This window comes from Microcaecilia unicolor, chromosome 6 (assembly GCF_901765095.1).
Source record: "Microcaecilia unicolor chromosome 6, aMicUni1.1, whole genome shotgun sequence".
Taxonomy (NCBI): Eukaryota; Metazoa; Chordata; class Amphibia; order Gymnophiona; family Siphonopidae; genus Microcaecilia; species Microcaecilia unicolor.
The window spans coordinates 18,034,238-18,051,901 of record NC_044036.1 but is presented as its reverse complement, the minus strand read 5'-3'; the positions used below and the strand labels follow the sequence as shown (position 1 = coordinate 18,051,901).

The 17,664-nt window shown below is 46.6% G+C and overlaps 1 protein-coding gene across 1 annotated transcript in view; it reads right to left on the bottom strand.

The window, feature by feature from the left end:
- Positions 1 to 16,631, bottom strand: part of LOC115471793 (cytochrome P450 4B1-like) — a 76,475-nt gene extending 59,844 nt beyond the window's left edge. The window contains exons 1-5 of the mRNA XM_030205627.1: positions 16,344 to 16,631; positions 13,728 to 13,872; positions 12,750 to 12,791; positions 9,190 to 9,317; positions 8,126 to 8,250 (exon numbers count right to left, since the gene is read on the bottom strand). Coding sequence (XP_030061487.1) covers positions 8,126 to 8,250; positions 9,190 to 9,317; positions 12,750 to 12,791; positions 13,728 to 13,872; positions 16,344 to 16,553 — 650 coding nt within the window. The 5' untranslated portion in view covers positions 16,554 to 16,631. The remainder of the gene's footprint in view (positions 1 to 8,125; positions 8,251 to 9,189; positions 9,318 to 12,749; positions 12,792 to 13,727; positions 13,873 to 16,343) is intronic.
- Between the last annotated feature and the right edge of the window lie 1,033 nt (positions 16,632 to 17,664).

Here is a 17,664-nt window from a genome sequence, read left to right as displayed (position 1 = left end):
AGGGGCCAGGATTCATAGTGCACTGGTCCCCCTCACATGCCAGGACACCAACCGGGCACCCTAGGGGGCACTTTTACAAAAACAAAAAAACAGGTAAAAGAGCTCCCAGGTGCATAGCACCCTTCCCTTGGGTGTTGAGCCCCCCAAATCCCCCTCAAAACCCACTGCCCACAAGTCTACACCATTACTATAGCCCTAAGGGTTGAAGGGGGGCACCTACATGTGGGTACAGTGGGTTTGGGGGGGTTGGACGACTAAGCATTAAGCAGCACAATTGTAACAGGTAGGGGGGGGGTGGGCCTGGGTCCACCTGCCTGACGTCCACTGCACCCCCTAACAACTGCTCCAGGGACCTGCATACTGCTGCTTGGGAGGAGGGTATGACATTTGAGGGTGAAAGTAAAAAGTTGTGAAACATCATTTTTTTGTGGTGGGAGGGGGTTAGTGACCACTGGGGGAGTCAGGGGAGGTCATCCCCGACTCCCTCGGGGGGTCATCTGGTCATTTAGGGCACTTTTTGGGGCCTTATTCGTGAAAAAACAGGGTCCAGGAAAAGTGCCCTAAATTCTAGCTACAAATGCATCCATTATCGGCGAAAGGCGCCCATCTCTGTTCGGGTGATAACCACGCCCCAGTTCCGCCTTCACCACGCCTCCGACACGCCCCCGTCCACTTTGTCCGCATCCGCGACGGAGTGCAGTTGAAAGCGTCCAAAGTTCGGCTTTCGATTATACCGCTTTATTTGTTTTTGTGAGAAAGACGCCCATCTCCCGATTTAGGTCGGAACTTGGGCGTTTTTCTCGTTCGATTATAAGCTGGATAGCCTTCCATTGCCCCAGGTACAACATATAACTTAGATTGTGAGCCTGTTAGAGACAGTGCAAAGTACCCGTAATAGAAAACTGTATACCACGTGGAGGGGCATAATCAAACGGGGCGCCCAAGTTTTCATTAGGGCACCCTCGCAGGACGGCCCCGTAAAGGGGCGGGGCAGCCCATATTATTGAAACAAGATGGGTGTCCAAATTTCATTTCGATAATATGATCGGGGACGCACAAATCATGAAATTTAGTTCGACCTTAGAGATGGTCGTCCTTAGGTTGTTTTTGAGATGGTCGTCCCCGGTTTTCGGCGATAATGGAAACCGAGGACGCCCATCTCAAAAACGACCAAATCCATGGCATTTGGTCATGGGAGGAGCCAGCATTCGCAGTGCACTGGTCCCCCTGATATGCCAGGACACCAACCGGGCACCCTAGGGGGCACTGCAGTGGACTTCAGAAAAGGGTCCCAGGTGCATAGCTCCCTTACCTTGTGTGCTGAGCCCCCCAAACCCCCCAAAACCCACTACCCTCAACTGTACTACTACTACTACTTAACATTTCTAGAGCGCTACTAGGGTTATGCAGCGCTGTACAGTTTAACAAAGAAGGACAGTCCCTGCTCAAAGGAGCTTACAATCTAAAGGACAAAATGTACATCACTACCATAGCCCTTACAGGTGGTGCAACACCTAGATGTGGGTACAGTGGGTTTCCGGTGGGTTTTGGAGGGCTCACATTTATCACCACAAGTGTAACAGGTAGGGGGGGATTGGCCTGGGTCCGCCTGCCTGAAGTACACTGCAGTACCCTCTAAAACTGTTCCAGGGACCTGCATACTGCTGCAATGGAACTGAGTATGGCATTTGAGGCTGGCAAAAAAGTATTTTTAAAGATTTTTTTTACGGTGGGAGGGGGTTAGTGACCACTGGAGGAGTAAGGGGAGGTGATCCCCGATTCCCGCCGGTCAGGGCCATGCCTAGGGTCTCTGGCGCCCCCCCCCCCCCCCCCCGGACCTGCCTGGCTCCAAGGCGCGTGGAAGAGTGTGAACAGTGTACATTATATTGCTTTTGTCATAGCCATGCTGATTTAAGCTACTTGCACAGGTTACTTTTATTTATCTTTCTCCATTGAGCACTGCTTGTGTAATGTGGCAGAAGTAATTTGTGATTTACTACTTACTGAGGTTATCAATAGAAATCAAACAAAATAAAACATGGAAAAGAAAATAAGATGATACCTTTTTTACTGGACTAACTTAATACATTTCTTGATTAGCTTTCGAAGGTTGCCCTTCTTCCTCAGATCGGAAATAAGCAAATGTGTTAGCTGACAGTGTATATAAGTGAAAACATTCAAGCATTACTATGACAGTCTGACAGGGTGGGAGGAGGGGGGTGGGTCGGAGGTATGCATGGGGACATCAAAGCATATCATTGATATTCTAACAGGATGGGTGTGGATAGGTGAGGGGGGGGGGGTGATCAACAGAGACATACAGCTTTATGGTTTATAATGGGCTAGGAACTTCCCTGTAATTTTTTCCAGTTGCAAACTATGCCAAAATATTTCACAGGACACCCAAAGTCATCCACAAAGGAAAGATATTCAACATAAAGGGATCTTTCACTTGCTCATCTTCCAATGTGGTATATATCATTCAGTGTAAAAAATGTAACGAAGGATGCTATATTGGAGAAACAGGCCAGATGCTTAAGACAAGATTCAATTTACATAGACATCACATGAACAATACTGGTGCCAGTAGGGCTCCCACCCCTGTTGGTCAGCATTTTACAGGACCAGGACACTGTACCAGTGACTTCACAGTGAGAATCCTGAAAGGTAACTTTAAAACCATACAAGAACGTAAGACCTTTGAAGTCAGAATGATTGAATATTTTAACACCCAACAGAAAGGACTTAAAAAGGATCTGGGGTTCCTAGCCCATTATAAACCATAAAGCTGTATGTCTCTGTTGATCACCCTCCCCTCACCTATCCACACCTATCCTGTTAGAATATCAATGATATGCTTTGATGTCCCCATTCATACCTCCTACCCACCCCCATCCTCCCACCCTGTCAGACTGTCATAGTAATGCTTGAATGTTTTCACTTATATACACTGTCAGCTAGCACATTTGCTTATTTCCGATCTGACGAAGAAGGGCGACCTTCGAAAGCTAATCAAGAAATGTATTAAGTTATGTCCAATAAAAAAGGTATCATCTTATTTTCTTTTCCATGTTTTATTTTGTTTGATTTCTATAGATTCTACATGGAATGTTGCTATTCCACTAGCAACATTCCATGTAGAAGTCGGCCCTTGTAGATCACCAATGTGGCCGCGCAGGCTTCTGCTTCTGTGAGTCTGACGTCCTGCACATACGTGCAGGACGTCAGACTCACAGAAACAGAAGCCTGCGCAGCCTTCTACATGGAATGTTGCTAGTGGAATAGCAACATTCCATGTAGAATCTCCAATAGTAGCAACATTCCATGTAGAATCTCCAATGGTATCTATTTTACTGTCATAGTAATGCTTGAATGTTTTCACTTATATACACTGTCAGCTAGCACATTTGCTTATTTCCGATCTGACGAAGAAGGGCAACCTTCGAAAGCTAATCAAGAAATGTATGAAGTTATGTCCAATAAAAAAGGTATCATCTTATTTTCTTTTCCATGTTTTATTTTGATTTCTATTGATAACCTTTAGAGTGGACTAACACGGCTACCACACTCCTCTACTTACTGAGAGAACTGTTAACTATTTAAAGGCTGACAGGCATTTTCTATGTGTGTTAGTTTTGTAAAGCTGTTCTTTTCATAACATCTGCTCTGAAGCTTTCACAGTGTCCTTGCTGTTTGTTTTAAATTGGAGTCTGAGTTTCTGCTGATAAGAACATAAGTACTAACCAGCTTTCTTTAAAGGTGGGCAGCTGAGCGGGATACCATAACAGTTTTACAGCCAACTCTGATTTGTTTACAGAAACATGGGTGGCAGACAGCATTTTGGATCAATATTTATTTATTTATTGCATTTGTATCCCACATTTTCCCAACTTTTTGCGGGTTCAGTGTGGCTTACAATACGTTATGAAAGATGGAAATACAGTTTGTTACAACTCGGTTATGGATTACATTGGGAGGAGTTATGCGAGACAAAGTCAAGTATCATTAAGGAATATAACAATGGAAAAGAGCATTGAAACATTGGAAAGGAAACAACGGGAAACTAAAAGGGGCAGTATATAATGACAGGAAAGCATTTGGTATACATTTTCTGTGAGTAAAGGTATGAGTGTGCAGAGATTACGGGGGATGAGAAATTCAGAGTGGCTGTAATGATGCATTATTGAACAGTGAGTGTGGGCTTTATGTGTTTTGGTTCTTTCCGTAAATTTTCTCAAAAAGATGGGTCTTCAGTAGTTTGTGGAAGGTGGTTTGCTCGTAAATCGTTTTCAGGTTGCGCGGCAGTGAATTCCAGAACTGCGTGCTCATGTAACATAGTAGCATAGTAGATGACGGCAGAAAAAGACCTGCATGGTCCATCCAGTCTGCCCAAGAAAAACTCATATGTGTATACCTTACCTTGAATTTGTACCTGTCCTTTTCAGGGCACAGACCGTGTAAGTCTGCCCAGCAGTATTTCCCGCCTCCCAACCACCAGTCCCGCCTCCCATCACCAACTCTGGTACAGAACGTATAAGTCTGCCCTCCCCTATCCTAGCCTCCCAACCACCAACCCCTCTTCCCCCCACCTGCGTGCAGCGCCTTGTATTTCAAGCCCTTGCAATTAGGGACGTGAATATACTTGGGTCTTAGCTAGCCTTGCAGAACTACGCTTTAGCATTTAATGTGTGTGTGAAATTCATACATAAAATACTTGTTTTCGGCGTGCAAGATGATAGTGCCAGAGGCAGGAGCAAGTGGGAATTGCTCCTAACTCATTTAAAGTATGGGTTCCCAATAGACACTAGGGACTTAAAAAAAAACCAAACAAAACAGAGCCAGGTTGGATGGGAGGGGGTGAGTGGGAGGGAGATCAGGGCCGATACAGACCGCTGGCCACTTCAACTTAAAAGACATCCCTTCCTGTCAATGCCTGAGCCAAATCGACACAGGCATCCCCACTAACTATTTGCCGATTTTGAGAACACAGGGAACTTCACTAGATTTAAAAAGTAACCAAATCCAAATGTACAAATGTTGATTTCAGAAGCTCCGTCAAGAACACAAAACAAACAAATGTGGGGAAGATCCTGGATAGAAAGTAAATAGAGTTTTCCTTACCTGCGCTCTTGGTTTTGGAGAGTAAAGGACACCCTTGCGTCTGCCCAGCTGCTTGTAAAACAAATAAATCTGTTCTCCTCGTCAATCATCATCGGGCCTCACTGTGTCCCGCCCTTGCGGAAATAGGAAGTTACCTCAGAGGAGGGCGGGACACAGTGAGGCCCGATGATGATTGACGAGGAGAACAGATTAATTTTTTTTACAAGCAGCTGGGCAGACGCCAGGCGCTGCCTTCAACTTGGCTTCACAAAAACAATTTTTAAAGGTAGGTGGGAGGCGGAGCAGCGGGAGCGGTAAGGCGGGGCAGCACCGCAGCGGCGCCCTTGAAGGCACAGCGCCCCCCCCCCCCCCCCCCCCGCGGTGCTTACCTGGCTTACCGTGTTGGCACAGCCCTGCCTCCGGTGGTCATCTGGTCAATTCGGGCACCTTTTTGATGCTTGGTCATGAAAAAAAATGAACCAAGTAAAGTCGCCCAAGTGTTCGTCAAGGACACCCTTCTTTTTTACATTATCGGCCGAGGACACCCATCTCCTAAGCACGCCCCAGTCCCGCCTTCACTACACTGCTGACACGCCCCCCATGAACTTTGGTTGTCCCTGCGACGGAAAGCAATTGAGGGCGCCCAAAATCGGCTTTCAATTATGCCGATTTGGGCGACCTTGCGAGAAGGGCGCCCATCTCCCGAGTTGTGTCGGAAGATGGGCGCCCTTCTCTTTCGTAAGTTCACCTGATAGTCACCTCAGGGATCAATTGCAGTATATCAAATACTATAAATAAATAAACTGGAGGTAGGGTCATTATCCACACTGCTAATGTCCACCCATACAAACCTCAGACCAACCAATAAAATCAGTTGTGACTATGCCACTGCTGTCTTCATCTACAAAAGTATTCGGAAAAAAAAAAAAAGATTTTTATATCAACGATAGAAATATAGGGGCTGATGTTCAGACCGTGGGAATTAGCCCGGCCAAACTCCCCGGTCGACGGTGATGCCAGATATTCAATGCCAGGTGGTTTCCTGTGACCGGTGGAGCCGGTGGGGGGAAGAGGGGTTGGTGGTGGGGAGGCGAAGATAGTGCTGGGCAGACTTCTACGGTCTGTGCCACATCCGGTGGTAGGAGGCGGGACTGGTGGTTGGGAGGCGGGGAATAGTGCTGGGCAGACTTATACGGTCTGTGCCAGAGCCAGTGGTGGGAGGCGGGGCTGGTGGTTGGGAGGAGGGGATAGTGCTGGCCAGACTTATACGGTCTGTGCCCTGAAAAAGACAGGTACAAATCAAGGTAAGGTATACACATGAGTTTATCTTGTTGGGCAGACTGGATGGACCGTGCGGGTCTTTTTCTCCTGTAATCTACTATGTTACTATGTAAATATATGGTTTGGCCACTAAGAACTCAGCCAGCCAAGTTGATATTCAGCACTGGCTGGCTAAGTTCATAGCAGCCAAAGATAGATCTGGTATTGACATGGCCAGATTTGGCCGCCAAACCTAGCCAGCGATGCACTGAAAATGATAGTAGACGGTTATATCGCACGATATAACCGGTTATCCGTTAAGCGTTAACTGGGAATATTCAGCAGGAGACAGCCGGCTATCTCCCACTGAGTATCAGCGGATAGCCAATTAAGTACCATTTAACCAGCCAGGTGCCATTCCTGGCCGGTTAATTGGTTTTAAACATCAGCCGGATAGAGTATGACAGCAGATAAAGACGTTTAAGCCCCAAACAATCTGCTTATTTACCTTCATGTAAAATAACATGGTCCTCAGTTAAGCTAAGAGTTTCCTGTTCTAATTAGATTCTCATATTTACGTCCTGTGATCAAGGCCTTTCTCCATTGGCATTGATAGGGAAAACAGCTTTAATGAATCAAGTGGTTAGAGTGGTGGACTTTGGTCCTGGGGAATTGGGTTCAATTCCCACTGCGGGCACAGGCAGCTCCTTGTGACTCTGGGCAAGTCACTTAACCCTCCATTGCCCCATGTAAGCCGCATTGAGCCTGCCATGAGTGGGAAAGCGCAGGGTACAAATGTAACAAAAATAAAATAGATACTATTGGAGATTCTACATGGAATGTTGCTACTATTGGAGATTCTACATGGAATGTTGCTACTATTGGAGATTCTACACGGAATATTGCTATTCCACTAGCAACATTCCATCCATGTAGAAGGCTGCCATGTAGAAGGCTTCTGTTTCTGTGGTACGTGCAGGACGTCAGACTCACAGAAGCAGAAGCCTGCGCGGCCACATTGGTGATCTGCAAGGGCCGACTTCTACATGGAATGTTGCTAGTGGAATAGCAACATTCCATGTAGAATCTCAAATAGTAGCAACAGTGGAGGAGTGGCCTAGTGGTTAGAGTGGTGGACTTTGGTCCTGGGGAATTGGGTTCAATTCCCACTGTGGGCACAGGCAGTTCATTGTGACTCTGGGCAAGTCACTTAACCCTCCGTTGCCCCAGGTACAAATAAGTACCTAAGCCGCATTGAGCCTGCCATGAGTGGGAAAGCACAGGGTAAAAAAAAAAAATATATATATATATATTTTCAGAATCTATATAGTCAGCATTGCAAGATACCACCTGAAGAACATTTATTTTTGTTACATTTGTACCCTGCGCTTTCCCACTCATGGCAGGCTCAATGCGGCTTACATGGGGCAATGGAGGGTTAACTGGGATTCAGCAGAATGGGATGCTGATTGGGCCGGCTCCATCATTAGGCAAGCCTAGGCAATCACCTAGGCAGTAGCTTCTTAGGAGCTGCTGCAGTCAAAGCAAAACGATAGACCCTGATGACCAAACTCAATCATCAGCACGTAGCTTAGCCAGCATTTTTATGGGATGCTTGTGTGACGATCAATGATCACAAGTTTAGTTATCAAAATCATAGGCGGGCTACAGGCCAACGAGCCAAAAGTTAATTTTTGGGGGGGGGGGTAGAGCTGAAGGTGTGCCCAGGTTTTCTACTACTGTTCCACCAGCTGTGGATACCTACCCCTCATTCTGGCAGTTGCTGTTGTAACTGAAGGCGCATTTCATGATGCTGTCCAGAGTCATCAGGCTGACGTGCTGAAAGAGTTCCACCGACTTGTTCTGATAATCGAACTTTTCCCATTTGTCCTGAAGAGAACAGGAGAAAGACAATGAAAACCAATCCTACAGAGCACCGTGTTACCCATGGAAATCACAGTACTTCCATCTCTCTCGCCACTGTAGCTTTGGGAGAGGTACGAAACATGACAGTCAAAAAGCCATGGTCATGCTCAGCAAGTTGATGTGATTCTCTTTGGCGAATGTTTGATGATGATGAACTATAAGTATCCATCAGTACTGGACCAATGACCTGATCTTAGTCAGCATCTAAGGAACTGGTGACCTGCCCTCTTCTGGAAGGTCTCCCTGAAGTATGACACTTATTTTCAAAACATATGGATGTCTCAAAATACCCAAATAGACATCCATGTGCTTGAAACGTCCAAATTACGATTTTGCAAAAGCAGAAAAGAGGTGTCCGACACTGAAGTATGTCCAAATAGCAAGGGGGCATTTTGTGGCTGTGTTTTGGGCAGGACTAGGGAAAACCCAAAATCAGGATGTGCAACAGCAGCGATAACCAAATGGGATGAAACACCCATGTCTAAAAAGAAGAGGGGTTGGTGGTTGAGAGGCTAGGATAGGGGAGGGCAGACTTATACGGGGTCTGTGCCGGAGCCGGTGATGGGAGGCGGGACTGGTGGTTGGGAGGCGGGAAATACTGCTGGACAGACTTATACGGTCTGTGCCCTGAAAAAGACAGGTACAAATCAAGGTAAGGTATTCACATATGAGTTTATCGTGGGCAGACTAGATGGTCTTTTTCTGCCGTCATCTACTATGTTACAATGTGCCCCCCCCCCCCACCTCGGGCTCTGGCCCCCTCCCACCACGAGGTCTGGCTATGCCCCTGGTTTTAACTTGATCAAGGAGCAATAATGATCACCCTGTACCAATCTGTTTTAGCAAATGTAAAAGAGTGGACCAGAAAATGGTTTTAAAATCATCTGACAGAAGAGGCCTCACCAGCATGACGTTAGTGGAGTCTGACATCAGCTTCATGTAAGGTTTCAGGATGTCGTAGTGAAAGGCTGGAGTCAGCAGCCTGCGGTGCTGGAACCACTTTTGGCCGGAGAGGAGCAGCAATCCCTGCCCTGTTGGGGACACCGGTAGGAAACTGGTCACATCATTTCATAAGATCCAGCCCTGTGATTCATGGTAAAGCTGTGAAACCTGGATTCAATTTGCGTGCCTAGCCAGGGCCTCTGAGGAAAATGAAGCTTAGATATTGTGCAATAGTCACAGAGGGTACACAGAGATTAACTTCCAGAAAAAGTCATGGTCTGTGGTTTATGGCCAAGAAATGTCTCCCCAATAACTGAACTAAGCGAAGCAGTGGCATAGCCAGGGGTGGGCCTGGATGGGCCTAGGCCCACCCACTTTGGGTTCAGGCCCACCCAGCAGCAGCACACCTATGATGTGCCTGGCAGGGATCCCCAAGCCCCGCCAGTCGAAAACTCCCAACAACTGTCCCTCCTGCGTACCAGCCTTCCCTCTGATGTATTCCCGCCTATGCGGAAACAGGAAGTTGCATCAGAGGGAAGACTGTGGGGGCAACATGAGCAGTGTGTATTAGTTGCTGCACGCTGCCGGTGAAAATCTGCTATTTAAAAGGTATGCGGGGTAGGAGGGGATGTTTGAGAGACCATATGGCATGCAGGCAAGAGAGTGAGAGACCAAATCACTTGTGGGACAGGGCGGAATTCTTCTGCCCACCCATCTTGGGCCCAGGCCCACCCAAATGTGGGTGTCTGGCTACTCCCATGAAGCGAAGGGAGAGGTAACTGCATTAAAAAAAAATAAGCTACAGCATTAAGCCAGCATGCTTGTTAACAAACGTTCTTGACAGCAAACCCCAACGAAGATCAATTCTGATTAAGCTAAAAGACTTTGCAGGAAAATGTCAGGCCTAAAAAACTAAGGGGTCCTTTTACTAAGGTGCCCTGAAAAATGGCCTGCGGAAGTGTAGGTGCATGTTTTGGGCCCGCAGATCCATTCTTCAGCATGCCTGCAAAAAAAAAAAAACCTTTTTAAAATTTTTCCCGAAAATGGACGTGCAGCAAAATGAAAATTGCTGCGCGTCCATTTAGGGTCTGAGACCTTACCGCCAGCCATTGACCTAGCGGTAAAGACTCACGCGGTAATGACCTACACAACGCCAAATGCCATTACATGCGCCCTAAAATAAAAAATATTTTTCAGATACGCATATCGGATGCGCGCCAAAAATGAAATTAGCGCAAGAGCCATGCGGTAGTTGGGTGGGATAACTCCATTTTGGTGGGCGTTGGGCGCACGTAGACTCTTATGTTGCTCTTTGGAAACGTTGTGCACTTTTTACCCAATGGAGGGGGGCACTGTTTTCCCGATGGTGTGCACAATGTGAGGAAACAAGGTCACACTCTTTTCAGCAAAAGTCCTACTTTTTCTGCTCATTTTTGTTTGTTAATGACATCAGGGGCGTAGCCAGATTTTGGCAGGAGGGGGGGTCCAGAGCCCGAAGTGAGGGGGCACATTTTTGCCCCTTCCCGGCGCCGCCGCCCCTTCCCCATCCCCTTCGACCCCCCCTCCTGCCGCAGCCAACCCTCCCCCGCCACTGCCAGGTACCTTTGCTGGTGGGGGTCCCCAACCCCCGCCAGCCAAAGCCCCCATCAGTGTCGGTCTCCGAGTCTGGCGCATTTGCTGATCTGTTTCTGTGAGTAGGAATGTGCATGACACCAGGACTCGCAGAAACAGAATCCAGATCAGCAACGCGCCGGAGACCGTCGCTGAAGAGGACCGGCTGGCGGGGGTTGGGGACCCCAGCCAGCAAAGGTACCTGACGGCGAGGGAGGGTTGGCGGCAGCGGGAGGTCGAATGTGGCAGGGGAGGGTGAAAGCAGGGGGGCCAGGGCTAAATCTGTGGGGGCCCATGCCTCCGTGGCCCCACCTAGCTACGCCCCTGAATGACATACAACAACTTGGTTAGGTTGTCAGCATTTAGTACTACTAATCACTTCTACAGTGCTACTAGACGTACACAGCGCTGTACACATTATATACAGGTACTTTCTCTGTCCCTAGAGGGCTCACAATCTAAGTTTTGGTGCCTGGGGCAATGGAGGGTTAAGTGACCTGCCCATGGTCACAAGGAGTTGCAGTGGGAATTGAACCTAGGTAGCCAGGATCAAAGCCCGCCGCACTAACCACTAGGCCACTCCTCCTTCCTGTCATGGAAAACAACAGCCCATCCCTACATGTTACCTGGCTTTGCGTTGATCCTATCTCATGGGAAGTCATATGACTGCAGTTTACCTGCAAAAGCAGCCAAGTGACTTTTCCTGTACAGGGGGCTTCCCTTAGGAGTCTCGTAGAACACTCTTAGGAAGTTAACGCACTTGGTACTGTAAATAATTGTCACAAATTGAATGCAGTGAAAAACAGGTTCAGGCTTTCTAAAGTAAACTAGGCCTCTAAAATCATAGCATCTCTCAGTCCTGATACTTCACTGAAGAAATGTGACAGCCTGATTAAGCTTGGCAGAGTTACAAAGTTGGCAAGGGATGTGTACAGCTGGATGTAGGCATGCGGAGAAACTATAAAAAAAATAATTGGGCCAGGTGCGGAAAAGTTAAATTTAAGGATGAGCGAAAAACTTACTAAGGTTGAAACTTGGTCATAATTGGATGTATGTGCCAATTATGATGAAATTGCAGGTGGCTCATAGGGGTCTATGGGATTAAAAAAAAGTATAAAAGTCTGCTAACTAAGCAGTGAAAGAGAGAGAGAGAAGCCAGTAACCTTTGAAGGCACATGTCATCCGTCGTGAAGTGCTGCTCCACGATGTGAATTTCAGAGCTGCCTGGTTTGCCTGTACTGTCCTTGGGTAAGACATTGATGCTAATAAATTATCTTATTATATCTACTGACTACTGGGTTTCTTTCTAATTATGTAGTTTGCTACTGCCCAGACTGTGTAAAACTGTCATGAGCAGATACAAGGTTGGGGTAATGATGTATTTAGAGGGAGCCTGCAATCGTTTTCAGGATAGTAGAAAGCCCATGGCTTCTGCTGCCCAACCTGCGCTGGCAGGACCCATTATATTCAGTACACAGAGACAAGAGGCTGCAGTGTAGGTTTTTCTTATTTCCCCCAGAAATTTTTATTGAATTTATTAAGTAAGTACAAATCGTACAGGATACACTGGTGAATGATAACATATTGCAAAACAATAGCATTATGGTCTAGTCCTAAACATATACAGACTTAGTTGATACGTAATATGTTAATAAATGGGAATAATATAATGTAAGTTTTTCAGTGGGCCATATTATTTGAATACTGCCCTGTCCTTAACCTGTTTTTGCTCAGTGTTCCAAAATTGTTTTTGAGATCTAGGGCGAAAATAAGAATCTGAGCAAATATTGATTAAATATCTAGGGTGCTACAAATACTGCAGGCTCTGTATTTCATGCCCTTCAGATCCTTAAAATAATTTGTATTATCATTTGTGTTCAAGAAGAGAGATCAGAGGTGATTGTGCTTACCAATCCAGGGTTCCAAAAAGTTGTAGGTCCAAGCCTTAGGATCTGCAAGGTCCAACACATATGCACAGTAAGCAGATTCAACACATTACATGTATCGTTAACACATACAAATGTTCACCATCACAAGCACCAAAAGATCAGGATTTCTTTACTACATAAAACCAGCAGCAGAATTTAACCCTGCTGCCAGCGGTCAACAGAAGGCACTCTGATTGGAGGCGTAGCCAGACCTCGAGGTGGGAGGGGGCCAGAGCCCAAGGGGAGGGGGCACATTTTTGGTCCGCCCCGCTGCCCCCATCCACCACTGCTGCTGCTTCATATACCTTGGCTAGCAGAGGTCCCCAACCCCCACCAGCTGAAGCATCGCCGCCACCACCGCACATGCCTTGGCTGGTGGGAGTCTCCAAGCCCCGCCAGCTGAAGCGCTTTTTCCACGTCACGGCCGGCGTGCTTGTTTTAATGAAATTGAGCATGCGCGCCTGCTCAGTTTCACTAAAACGAGCATGCCAGATGTGAGGGGAAGACAGAACAGGGCAGGAAATGTGGCAGCACCAGAGACCACCGCTGAGAAAAACGCTTCAGCTAGCGGGGGGTTGGGGACCCCTACCACCCAAACCAGGTGCGCATTTCCAGTTTTGGAAGGCCCAGGCCACCGTGGCCCCCCGTAGCTATACCCCTGGCTCTAAGACTGTAGAGGAATCACAGGATTGCAGAGGTCAGTGCTTTGCATGAAAATGTGCATGCTGCCTGGTAATCTCTCCTAAGATGTCAAAAAACTGCTTTGTAAAGATCAACCACCGATTAGGGTTTTAGGGATTCAGACTTCAGATGCCATGCAGTTGGCTCGACCTCACAAAGCGTTCTAATTTATTTGCAGGTAGAATGTAACCTTCAGTGCACACGCAGCGCTTATGAACATTCATTTCACACCAAAAAAAACTTCTGCTCAGCAGAATCCAGTGTGTGATGGCTCCTTACCTGCTCTGCCAAACACAGTCTTAGCGTAGTCAGGGTGCGTGATGATGAAGATGGGGAAAAAATTGCCCAACCAGACGAGGAAGCCGTAGGGGAATTCCTTGGCCCAGAGCTCCAGAGTTTCTAAATCGGTCCCATCTTGGCGACACTAAGGTGAAGATTGGAGGGAGAAAGAGAGCGTAAGGTGCTGTCCTAGGCAGAATCTGTTTGTTTGGAAGCTTAATGCAAGGAACTGGGACATCCGGTCCAGGTTGTACCCTACTGTATGCACAAGCTTGTATTGCTACTTCCAATAAAAGCCTTTGATTCATATACAGCGTCTCTGGTCTGTTTTGAGGAGCCTGACTCTGTTCACATACCTTGTTTCTGTACTTGCAACATAGCACAGGACGGCAGCTAAAAATTAATTTGTCTGTCCCGTCTGCTCAGTTTTTTCTGATCTACACTGCTAAAGATATATCTCTTGCTCAGGGGTGTGCTGGTAAATTTTTAACAACAGGCTCTTTCTCCGGACGTAGCCAGCTCTGCAGTTGGAAGGGCTAGGGGTGGCCGGGGTGGGGGGAGCAACACTTGCCTCTTTCTCCTCCCTCCCTTCGTGCGGGCACGCTAGGCATACCTTTGCTTGCAGCCAATAAATGGACTGCCACCATTCCCAACGTCTTGCTCTGAGCAGCATGCTGGAACTTCTCACACATGCTGGAGAAGTCCCAGCCTGCTGCTCAGAGCTGGAAACAAGGAGCGGGGAGCAGCAGTAGTCTATTTACTTGGCTTGCAGGGCTCAGCATCCCCACCAGCAAAGTAAAAGAGAATTCAGCAGGGGGCCCAAGCCCACATTTTGGGAGTCAGTTGTTAAAGTAGCCATGGAGGTCCCTACTTTAACAACCGGCTCCCAAAATTCTTAAAAACTTAACAACCGGCTCTCGCGAGCCTGTGAGAGCCCCCTGCTCCAGCACACCACTGCTCTTGCTGCTCGTGGGATATTAATCTTGATCCAAATCTGTGTTTAGGTGCATTTTTTTCCCAAGTAATAGCACTTATTTGAGAGGCTTCTGTTTTTTGTTTTTTTTTGTCCGTAGGTATAAAGATACCACATACATCATCATTCATATATGCAAAGTTCTGCCAGACGTGAGGCAGCCCTATTCCCACTTCTCCTACCTGGAGTATCTTTATTTATTTTATTATTTATCTTCTGATTTCTGTATTTTCAGACGTTATTTGAACTGGATTATAATCAAACAGGTCTCTGTACCCAATCTTCCTGGTTGCATAACCTAAAAAAAAGTTATCAACAAAAAGTGGAAGGAAAAAAATAAAGACCAACCTCCACCCCCAGCCTTTAAAGGCCTTGTTTGCTGGCTTTCACAAAATATGTAGAAATAAACAAATATTAACCCTGGCATTCACAATAACAGGATGTATTGGAAAAAGAGAAAAATTAAACTGCCCAGCACGTGGTGGAGATGAAAACGGTAACGGAGTTCAAACATGCATGGGATATGCATAGAGGAATCCTGTGCAGAAGGAATGGATCCTCAGAAGCTTAGCTGAAATTGGGTGGCGGAGCAGGTGGGGGGAAGAGGGGGTGGTGGTTGGGAGGCGAGGATAGGGGAGGGCAGACTTATACGGTCTGTACCAGAGCCGGTGATGGGAGGCGGGACTGGTGGTTGGGAGGCGGGAAATACTGCTGGGCAGACTTATACGGTCTGTGCCCTGAAAAGGACAGGTACAAATTCAAGGTAAGGTATACACATATGAGTTTGTCTTGGGCAGACTGGATGGACCATGCAGGTCTTTTTCTGCCGTCATCTACTATGTTACACTTTGGCATATTTTCAAAGCACTTAGCCTCCCAAAGTTCCATAGAAACCTATGGAACTTAGCCTCCCAAAGTGCTTTGAAAATATGCCTCATTGTGTATGCGGCTCATTTACATAGTAACATAGTAGATGACGGCAGAAAAAGACCTGCACGGTCCATCCAGTCTGCCCAACAAGATAAACTCATATCTGTATCCTTACCTTGATTTGTACCTGCCATTTTCAGGACACAGACCGTAGAAGTCTTGCCCAGAACTAGCCCCATCACCCATAACACCAGCCCCGCCTCCCAATCTCGGCTAAGCTTCTGAGGATCCATTCCTTCTGCACAGGATTCCTTTATGTTTATTCCACGCATGCTTGAATTCCGCTACCGTTTTCATCTCCACCTCCTCCCACGGGAGGGCATTCCAAGCGTCCACCACTCTCTCCGTGAAAAAATATGCTGCTCATTTATTCCATGCAAACTGAATAATACTTCAGGAATTGTCAATGAAACTGCAGGGATGCTTTTTTTTATTTTATTCTTATATCCCACATTACCCAAAATAAGTTTCAGTTCAATGTGGTTTGCAGATAACATTAATATAACAAATTACATACAGTACCATAGACTTTAGTGTTTAGTTAACAATTAATTGAGAAACATTCTTTGAACAAATTAGTTTTTGGTGCTTTCCTGAATCTTTTGGAATTAGATTTTTGATAGTGGCTGTCATTCATTCCAGTGTCTCCTGCCCCTATGTGGGCTCTGGATTTATTTCAGGGCTAAATGTATATAAGTCAAACCTTTCCTTACCTTATGGGCATTGCCAAACAGCCAATGGCAAGGGGGCCCAGGGAAACAAGCAAAACTTTTGTTCAACTCTCGTCTTCTGAAGTAAAGTTTCATCAGCTTCCCCAGCAGAGCGACAACCCCCAGTACGACAGCATACTGCAGAATCTGGAAAGTGTCCAAAGAGACCCAGGAGGGGCTTAGAACATTCTCTACCACAGATGTCATAGTCATACCGCTCCAAACCCTCTGAAAATACACTCAGATGACTTCTTTCAAATTCTGCTGTTAAAATCATCCAGAGAAGGAGCCTTGAATGTATAAACAGCCAACCGGAGAAACTCTCAGATGTGCCAGTCCTTACTGCCTGCCAACGCTTCCACAGCCAACCTCACAATCAGAATTTCTGGTTCCTGTTACTGCCCCGGGCATATAGTGACGTGTACGTGACGGCAGATAAAGACCTGAATGATCAAAAGTACATAAGTAATGCCACACTGGGAAAAGACCAGGGTCCATCGAGCCCAGTATCCTGTCCACGACAGCGGCCAATCCAGGCCAAGGGCACCTGGCAAGCTTCCCAAACGTACAAACATTCTATACATGTTATTCCTGGAATTGTGGATTTTTCCCAAGTCCATTTAGTAGTGGTTTATGGATTTGTCCTTTAGGAAACCGTCTAACCCCTTTTTAAACTCTGCCAAGCTAACCGCCTTCACCACGTTCTCCGGCAATGAATTCCAGACTTTAATTATGCGTTGGGTGAAGAAAGATTTTCTCTGGTTTGTTTTAAATTTACTACACTGTAGTTTCATCGCATGCCCCCTAGTCCTAGTATTTTTGGAAAGCATGAACAGACGCTTCACATCCACCTGTTCCATTCCACTCCTTATTTTATATACCTCTATCATGTCTCCCCTCAGCCATCTCTTCTCCAAACTGAAAAGCTCTAGCCTCCTTAGTCTTTCTTCATGGGGAAGTTGTCCCATCCCCGCTATCATTTTAGTCGCCCTTCGCTGCATCTTTTTCAATTCTACTATATCTTTCTTGAGATGCGGCGACCAGAATTGAACACAATACTCAAGGTGTGGTTGCACCATGGAGCGATACTGCATTATAACATCCTCACACCTGTTTTCCATACCTTTCCTAATAATACCCAACATTCTATTCGCTTTCCTAGCCGCAGCAGCACACTGAGCAGAAGGTTTCAGTGTATTATCGACGACGACACCCAGATCCCTTTCTTGGTCCATAACTCCTAACGTGGAACCTTGCATGACGTAGCTATAATTTGGGTTCTTTTGTCCCACATGCATCACCTTGCACTTGCTCACATTAAAAG